Genomic DNA, 9,411 nt, shown 5'->3' with positions numbered 1-9,411 from the left:
GCGTCTTGCCACTAGACTAAGAGAGGGGTTGTGATTTGGGAACGTTCAAAATACGTACATAAACAAGTATAGAGCCCCATCAGCAATGAGCACTGTGGATCAAGAGCAATGTGGATTAGGGATTTCGGCTTCATCCACCCCCTCTGCTCCCTCACAAAGGCCAGAGCGAGCTTTGTAGGTGGATGGAGCTTTGCTCGTCCCTGGCGGCTGGCAAAAGATGCTTCAGTTTCAGTGGCTTTGATGAGCCATGCAAGGAATACATATTCCATCGCGTACAAAGTCAAAAAGATTAATCGGAAAGTGGATGATGATAGTAACAAACTCCGGTAGCATGCCCATCGATGACTAGCGCTGAAGCCAGTCGCTAGTCAACTTGCTGCAACAGATCGATCCCCACACGGTGACAAAGACATCTCATCAGATCAAATCAAATAAATGAATAAACAGGCATGGCGCGGCACCTCAATCAATAGTTCAATACGCTTCTTCTTGAACCGATGGCAGTACAGAGAGATCTGGCAAGCAAGCAGGGATTACAAGCGGATTACATGGAGGGGATCGATTGACTGAGCAAGAGCTAGCTAGTACTAGTAGCAGATTACATGGCGCATCTATGAATCTCTGGGCTATGGGTATCTAGCCGGCGTAGATGTGGATGTGGAGGGCGAGGGTGAGGACGGTGAAGGCGGCGAAGAAGAGGATGGTGTGGACGAAGATGGCCTTGCCGTTGGTGTGGAGGCCGCCGAAGTCGACGTGGCGGTGCGACCCCGGCATCTCCAACAGCAGCCCCGGCGAGAGCAGGATGAAGAGCACCACCCCCACCACCACCGGTGCCCAGTCCGCCATCCTCCGCCCGCTGGCTGATCTCCCCTCGCTTCTCCTTCTTCTTCTTCGGTCGGTCGATCTGATCTCACGGCTGCATATGAGTACTACTCGGGAAGGCTCGGGAGTGGATTCTGGAGCGGATATAGAAAGGAGGAGGCGAGCGGCGGAGCAGGGGAAAGTAGAGGAGTGGAGAGGGAACAAAGGAGCAGCCGTCACGCGGACGGTTGGCGCGATTCGATGCCTTGCATCGGATGGGATGCAAGCCGCGCCGCCCAGCCTACACCCGTGGCGATCAACTCCTTTCTTTTTTCCCCTCCCGTGCGTGCCCAGTGTACCTGCGCGTGTCGTCCAGATGGTGGGGGTAGTAAGGGGGAGTAAATTGCACAGAAGTATCACAATTGAGCCATTGAAAATAGATTGGTATCAAGATTGATGATTTTTACGTGTCAGTACCAATTTTAAGGCAAGACGTTGCAATAGAGGCTAAAAATGCAGTTTATATGTATTGACAGGGAAACTGACCAGTTAGGCCCGCCCGTCAGGTGCCACGTTGGCCGGTTGGCACGTGCCCGCGCGCTGACTCGGACAAGACCGAGTCGCACCGTTTAGTCGCGGCCCGAGCCTCCGTCTCCGTCTCCGTCGTGCCCGTCGCCACCACCGACCGCCCGCGCCGCCGTGAGCTCGAGGTCTGCTCCTCCACGACCACGGCCCCGCTCCGGCCCCACACGCGCACCTTCCCCACCCCGGCCCGCCCCGCCGCGCCCGCCTCGCGCTCCTCCATCCGCTTCAGCCGCGGCGCATATACAAGTGAGATCAGCAAAGCTGTTAGTTCCTAGATCAAAAACAATTGACACATGTACATGGTGTCAGCATCTAGCTAGTGTCAAAATCAGCAGCTGAATTAACCAGCCATTGACCAAAAGAATGAGCGAATTACGCAAGCTAACTATCCAGAGGGCCTCCAAATCAAGATCAAACTCGAACTCATCCTTGCTGTTTGATTCTCCAGAGAGCCGGGTGTTGCTTTTCAACTACCAAGCAGTTTCATTGACTACGATGAGACCTTCTCACCCGTAGCGATGCTTAAGTCCGTTCGAATCATGTTAGCAATTGCCGCATTTTATGATTATGAAATTTGGCAAATGGATGTCAAAACTGCATTCCTGAATGGATTTCTGGAAGAAGAGTTGTATATGATGCAACCAGAAGGTTTTGTCGATCCAAAAGGAGCTAACAAAGTGTGCAAGCTCCAGCGATCCATTTATGGACTGGTGCAAGCCTCTCGGAGTTGGAATAAACGCTTTGATAGTGTGATCAAAGCATTTGGTTTTATACAGACTTTTGGAGAAGCCTGTATTTACAAGAAAGTGAGTGGGAGCTCTGTAGCATTTCTGATATTATATGTGGATGACATATTACTGATTGGAAATGATATAGAATTTCTGAATAGCATAAATGGATACTTGAATAAGAGTTTTTCAATGAAAGACCTCGGTGAAGCTGCTTACATATTAGGCATCAAGATCTATAGAGATAGATCGAAACGCTTAATTGGACTTTCACAAAGTACATACCTTGACAAAGTTTTGAAAAAGTTCAAAATGGATCAAGCAAAGAAAGGGTTCTTGCCTGTGTTACAAGGTGTGAAATTGAGTAAGACTCAAAGTCCGACCACTACAGAAGATAGAGAGAAAATGAAAGATATTCCCTATGCTTCAGCCATAGCCTCTATCATGTATGCAATGCTCTGTACCAGACCTGATGTGTGCCTTGCTATAAGCTTAGCAGGGAGGTACCAAAGTAATCCAGGAGTGGATCACTAGACATCGGTCAAGAACATCCTGAAATACCTGAAAAGGACTAAGGATATGTTTCTCATATATGGAGGTGACAAAGAGCTCATCGTAAAAGGTTACGTTGATGCAAGCTTTGACACTGATCCGGACGATTCTAAATCGCAAACCGGATACGTGTTTACATTAAACGATGGAGCTGTCAGTTGGTGCAGTTCTAAACAAACCGTCGTAGCGGGATCTACATGTGAAGCGGAGTACATAGCTGCTTCGGAAGCAGCAAATGAAGGAGTCTGGATGAAGGAGTTCATATCCGATCTAGGTGTCATACCTAGTGCATCGGGTCCAATGAAAATCTTTTGTGACAATACTGGTGCAATTTCCTTGTCAAAGGAATCCAGATTTCACAAGAGAACCAAACACATCAAGAGACGCTTCAATTCCATCCGGGATCTAGTCCAGGTGGGAGACATAGAGATTTGCAAGATACATACGGATCTGAACGTTGCATACCCGTTGACTAAGCCTCTTCCACGAGCAAAACATGATAAGCACCAAGACTCCATGAGTGTAAGAATCATTACTGTGTAATCTAGATTATTGACTCTAGTGCAAGTGGGAGACTGAAGGAAATATGCCCTAGAGGCAACAATAAAGTTATTATTTATTTCCTTATTTCATGATAAATGTTTATTATTCATGCTAGAATTGTATTAACCGGAAACATAATACATGTGTGAATACATAGACAAATAGAGTGTCACTAGTATGCCTCTACTTGACTAGCTCGTTAATCAAAGATGGTTATGTTTCCTAACCATGAACAAAGAGTTGTTATTTGATTAACGAGGTCACATCATTAGGTGAATGATCTGATTGACATGACCCATTCCATTAGCTTAGCACCCGATCGTTTAGTATGTTGCTATTGCTTTCTTCATGACTTATACATGTTCCTATGACTATGAGATTATGCAACTCCCGTTTGCCGGAGGAACACTTTGGGTGCTACCAAACGTCACAACGTAACTGGGTGATTATAAAGGAGCATTACAGGTGTCTCCAAAGGTAGATGTTGGGTTGGCGTATTTCGAGATTAGGATTTGTCACTCCGATTGTCGGAGAGGTATCTCTGGGCCCTCTCGGTAATGCACATCACATAAGCCTTGCAAGCATTGCAACTAGTATGTTAGTTGTGAGATGATGTATTACGGAACGAGTAAAGAGACTTGCCGGTAACGAGATTGAACTAGGTATTGGATACCGACGATCGAATCTCGGGCAAGTAACATACCGATGACAAAGGGAACAACGTATGTTGTTATGCGGTCGGACCAATAAAGATCTTCATAGAATATGTAGGAACCAATATGGGCATCCAGGTCCCGCTATTGGTTATTGACCGGAGATTTGTCTCAGTCATGTCTGCATTGTTCTCGAACCGTAGGGTCCGCACGCTTAACGTTACGATGACAGTTATTATGAGTTTATGCATTTTGATGTACCGAAGTTAGTTCGGAGTCCCGGATGTGATCACGGACATGACGAGGAGTCTCGAAATGGTCGAGACATAAAGATTGATATATTGAAAGCCTATATTTGGACATCGGAATCGTTCCGGGTGAAATCGGCATTTTACCGGAGTACCGGGGGGTTACCGGAACCCCCCCGGGGGGTTTATTGGGCCTACATGGGCTTTGAGGGAGAAGAGAGAAGGAGGCGGGAGGTGGCCGCGCGCCCCTCCCCTTCCTAGTCCGAATAGGACAAGGGAAGGGGGGCGACGCCCCCCCCCCTTTCCTTCCTCTCTTCCTCCTTTTTCCCCTTTCTCTCCTTGTCCAACTAGGAGTCCTACTCCCGGTGGGAGTAGGACTCCCCTTGGCGCGCCCACCTTGGCCGGCCGCCCCCTCCCCCTTGGCTCCTTTATATACGGAGGCAGGGGGGCACCCTAGAACACACAAGTTGATCTTCGTGATCGTTCCTTAGCCGTGTGCGGTGCCCCCCTCCACCATATTCCACCTCGGTCATATCGTTGTAGTGCTTAGGCGAAGCCCTGCGTCGGTAGAACATCATCATCGTCACCACGCCGTTGTGCTGACGGAACTCATCCCCGAAGCTTTGCTGGATCGGAGCCCGGGGAGCGTCATCGAGCTGTACGTGTGCTAAGAATTCGGAGGTGCCGGAGTAACGGTGCTTGGATCGGTCGGATCGGGAAGACGTACGACTACTTCCTCTACGTTGTGTCAACGCTTCCGTTGCGATCTACAAGGGTACGTAGATCATACTCTCCCCTCTCGTTACTATGCATCACCATGATCTTGCGTGTGCGTAGGAATTTTTTTGAAATTACTGCGTTCCCCAACATTAATTTCTTCACTAATTAGGCATCGTAATTGACAACCGATGCTATTTTCAGTACTTCAATCACTAACCACTTTGGTCCCAGATATTTTTGCAACTGTGACAGAGGGAGTACAAGGAAGTGGCCCTTTTTTAGTGGATTACTCCTCCCAGACCTAACTAGCTCATGAGCAACCATGTTTGACTACCTGTTACAATGTTCAACAAGTACCTTTCCGAAATTTGAAAGTAGACTTCGACATTCATTAAGTATTGGTGCTGTAATCATTGAGTAACCCTCGTTCAAATTCAACGCCTCTACCACGGTTACATTATCAGTTTGGACAATTACGTTGGCACACCCAAGGCTCTGAATGAGCATTAGACCTTGACGCAACGCTTCTGATTCGGCCGAGACCACATCGGCTACGTGCTCCAGGCAAGGAGTGTGGGGGCGGCTCTGGGTTAAACAAGAAGAGGGATGATTCTCACTTCTCATTGGGGGTGAAAAATCCGGGTTAAACAAGAAGAGGGATGATTCTCACTTCTCATTGGGGGTGAAAAATGAAATGGTCGCACGCACGCCGGCGACGAGGGGCGAGCCGTTTGATCGAGAAACTAGCACGGTCGGTCTCAGCACAGGATTCAGGAATCCAGCCCTGTTACTAGGAAGACAGCACATATTTCGACAATGGGTGCATATGCACCTAGGAGCCAAAGGCAATTACCGCATATCCGATCAGCTTTTCAACTTCCTCTGTTTGAGCCTCCATCTGTTCTTCTTGTCCACGCTCTCATCCAAAAAGGTTTACAGTTTGCACATCAAACACACACAAACTATTCACTTAGAAACGCAAACCAACACATGTGCACAGGTCCAAGCAAGCAACCACGGCAACAGCTAATGCAGACAGAAACACAGAGGCTACTGGCAGCAGTTAAGTAAGATGCAAGTAGCACCACTAATCTCTTTATGACTTCTTACATCGACAAGATTTGGGGGGGAAAAAGCAAGTTACAGCACCTACAAGATGCACTAGGGGATGGATGGATGGTAAACAACTCCACCACTCCTCTACGGTCCGGAGGGTGGTTCCAGGGAGCAAAGTACACATTGCATACAAGAGCAAAGGCCTAACAGGGTAGTTTCACCTTACATCCTCTACTGCTGCTGTGAAGGGCGGTAGCCGAACCCGGCGGCATAGCTCAGGTAGCCTCCAGACGAAGCGGCAGGCTGGGGCTGCTGCTGCCCCACCAAGCCTCCGCCGTAGGGCGCGTAGCCGGCTGCCGCCGTGGACGGCTGGGCGCCGGGGCCGCCGTACATGACCTTATACTGGGGTATGTTGTTGTACGACGCGGCGGCGGCTGCTGCGGCTGCTGATCCTGGGTTGTACTGGTATGGCTTTGGGGCGGCGGCCCTGTACTGCTCGCCACCGCCGCCGTAGGCGGCATAGGTGGCCGCGTCATACGCTGCGGCAGGAGGCGGCGCGTAGTGGTACCGGTCGGCGGCGACCCCGTACCTGTCGGGGTAGGCGGCCACCGGCGGAGGGGCGCGCTGCTGCCATGTGCCGACTGGAGCTGCGGGCCTGCGGGGAGCTACTGCACCGGTGGGCCTCCGAGGAGCTGAAGTGCCACTGCCAGAGACCCGCTGCTTCTTCGCATAGTTGCGATTAGCAGAACCTGATGGCCTTTTCGCGCCCTTTGGTTTCAGCTCGTTGATGCGTTTCTGGAGAGGTCCAAGTGGACACTCCTTCTGGAGCTTGTACTCCTCGATGCACTTGATTATGGCCCTCAATGCAACTAGCTCGCGGTTCTTCAAGTCATCCTGCACATGTGTTTTTTTTTTACCAAATCACAACACAATTAGCTCAAAATTCTCAATATAAATGGAAACTGGATAAAATGACAGGAAAACTAAACATGGAACTATTTAAGCACATAAATCAACAGAAAATATCCACCATGTACATTAACTACTCTGGATTCTGAAACAAGGGAATGACACGAGGCAGTTGGGTGCTACAACCTAATAATCCAGTGTTGTATCATTCACAGACAACAGCACCATTTAGCAGATTATAAAGTAATTTCCCACTTGCCTCGGCGAAAGTTTTTTGGGGGCTAAATACAACAGCAGATTTCTCAATTATGACTTCTCAATTTAAATGTGACTTAGATTACTGATAACTCATGCATACCAAATACATCCTGATACATCAACATGAACAATCCTTATAGCAAGAAAATAAAGACGAGTATTTTAACAGTGAATTCCCAAAGCAAGAAGTGTGGAGTTGATAAATCCTGCGCTACTAATAACTAACATGTGTTGGAAAATCATCAACGTGTCAAAAAGTAAGTAGAAAGAACAGACCACTGAAGGAGTTGCACCAGCATCCCCCTTATTGTTAAGTGAGCCTTTTATCTCATCTACATATGCCTTCACGAGAGGAGCAGGAGGAAAAGCCTCTGATAGCCCAAAGGCTTGTATGAATTGAACTGCATCAATTTGCCTGTGTTTCTTAATCAACTCCTCAATAACACCTGCAGAACAAATGATCAGCACTAGGACCATAGAATACCGCATTTATACATAACGTCTATGGTATTCACATAGTAGTAAGCTATTTATTCCATAGATGGTTGTGGGGCCTAGCAGTAAATCATGACCGGCACCAGCCTGGTAAATTAAGGGATGATAATGCCTTGCGGCATTCTGAGTGGATACCAACCTGGTATTCTCTCAGTCAAACCAAGAGAGCGACATAGCTCAGCAGTCTGCCTGCGACGAGAAATGGCAACTACAATCTTGTATAGTTCATCTTCGTCAAGCACCAAATCAACATTAAAAGTTGTAAGAAGCTGCAGGAATGCATGTGCTTCCAATGAGTAGCCATCAGAAGCATCAAGGTCAACCTCAGCTATCTTACTCTTCCACTCTTTGGCAATTGCCTTGGCTTGCTCCATAATTTCAGAGCTCCAAGGGTGTTTGCCACCTGGCTCCTTCATTCCTAGTGAATGTGCTAGAGCCTCCATCAAAACAATACAGCTTCTGCGCTGCCCCTGAGCGGAGTAATTTTTATCCCCAGGCAGTTGGTCTGGGAAAAAACCCTCCAAGGAATCAAGTACGAAGCGCGCAGGGTCAGTTGCACATTTTAGTGCAACACAAAGTTCATCACGAAAGCCAGCAAGTTTTTTTGAATTTTCTGAAATATATTTCAGAAGGCCTTTAGCGTCCATCTGCTCACAGAGTTCCTTCAGTGCAGGGCGCGGCTTAACCTCAACTGGTGAAGGTTCAGATGGCTTGCCCGACCCTTTAGCAGAGTTATGCTCGTCTGAAGGGAGCGATGTATTGGTGTCGTCGGTTGGGGTTTTTACCTTTTTGTCTTTGCTTCCATTGGCATCAAGTATCTCAGAAAGCTCGACATTATATTTTTTGCGCACCTCTGCTAGGGTAGAGACGGCAGCATCCTTCAGCTCCTGAAGCTTGTTCACAGAAGCACGCTCTTTTGCAGAAAGATCAGCTTCTTTCTCAGCAATCAGCCTACGACCTCCGGCTTTCTGTTCTTCTAATGCCTTCTGCTTGTCTTCCAGTTCATCGCACTTGCTTCTGTATGACTTCTCAAGGTTCAGGAAATGTACTTTGATATCTTCCCACTGAATGCCACTTTGCAATTGTAGGGATGCTTCTGTGTGGGACTTCAGCTTGCCAAATACTTCAGTAAGTTGTTCTAGCAACGCCACCGTTGTTGACTCCGAACCGCCAGAGATGTGAGAAGCAGCTTCAGTCGCCATTTGCAACCAAAACAATGACAAACTGTGGAGATACAGTATTAGATCCCAACATCTAAAACGAGCAGTATTATAAGTGGTAACTTATGACAAATGTATTAATCATGCATTAGCAATATGGAGACAAGTGCAAAATAGAAACCACGGACAGATAAAGAAGTCAGTAATACACACAACCTAGTGCGGTCAAGAGGGTACAAAAAAGGGGAAAAGTTCAGAACAACTAGGCACCAAAAGAAAGACCATGTTTGGCTTATCTGAGATGTACTCCAACTAGGAAACCCATTGGAAAGAACATGTGGGATAACGTAAGCGATGGACTAATGAGAAGTCGAGCAGTGCTCGGATGGCTAGCACTATCCTTGTCATGCTCGACAACCCTCGCTCGAGGCACGGCCTCCGCAGGCGCTTTCCACTACTTGTTGATAAAAGAAAGTGTCCATGGGTCAAATTTCATTTAAAGTGATGGACCAAAGATAATCAGAGCAAACGAATGTGGCAAACCCCATCCCCATGATTCACCCCGACATGCTCACACTCTTGAAGAAATTCTGATTTTGCCAGTGTAGGAAAGAACACCTGCAATGAACAACCCACCCCCACCCCCCAACCCCCTACCCCGGCCTAACCAACAAGAACAAATCCCATTGAATTCTAGGCTCCC

At 47.9% G+C, this 9,411-nt stretch overlaps 2 protein-coding genes across 2 annotated transcripts; both read right to left on the bottom strand.

Annotated features, from left to right (window-relative positions):
- Window positions 1-436: 436 nt before the first annotated feature.
- On the bottom strand, window positions 437-1,094 carry LOC119343849. The gene has a single exon (XM_037614596.1). It carries the CDS (start codon window positions 844-846, stop codon window positions 637-639), a length of 210 nt encoding a protein of 69 aa, XP_037470493.1. The 5' UTR covers window positions 847-1,094; the 3' UTR covers window positions 437-636.
- A 4,766-nt stretch (window positions 1,095-5,860) lies between these two features.
- Window positions 5,861-8,793, bottom strand: LOC119343848 (FRIGIDA-like protein 3). Its single transcript, XM_037614595.1, has 3 exons — window positions 7,688-8,793; window positions 7,330-7,499; window positions 5,861-6,780 (listed from the first exon to the last, which is right to left on the bottom strand). Exons 1-3 carry the CDS (start codon window positions 8,748-8,750, stop codon window positions 6,118-6,120), a joined length of 1,896 nt encoding a protein of 631 aa, XP_037470492.1. The 5' UTR covers window positions 8,751-8,793; the 3' UTR covers window positions 5,861-6,117.
- Window positions 8,794-9,411: the final 618 nt, after the last annotated feature.

The sequence above is a fragment of the Triticum dicoccoides genome, unplaced genomic scaffold (assembly GCF_002162155.2).
Source record: "Triticum dicoccoides isolate Atlit2015 ecotype Zavitan unplaced genomic scaffold, WEW_v2.0 scaffold14361-5, whole genome shotgun sequence".
In the NCBI taxonomy this organism is placed as follows: Eukaryota; Viridiplantae; Streptophyta; class Magnoliopsida; order Poales; family Poaceae; genus Triticum; species Triticum dicoccoides.
The sequence above is the reverse complement of the archived record's forward strand: the minus strand, read 5'-3'. Positions and strand labels throughout refer to the sequence as shown.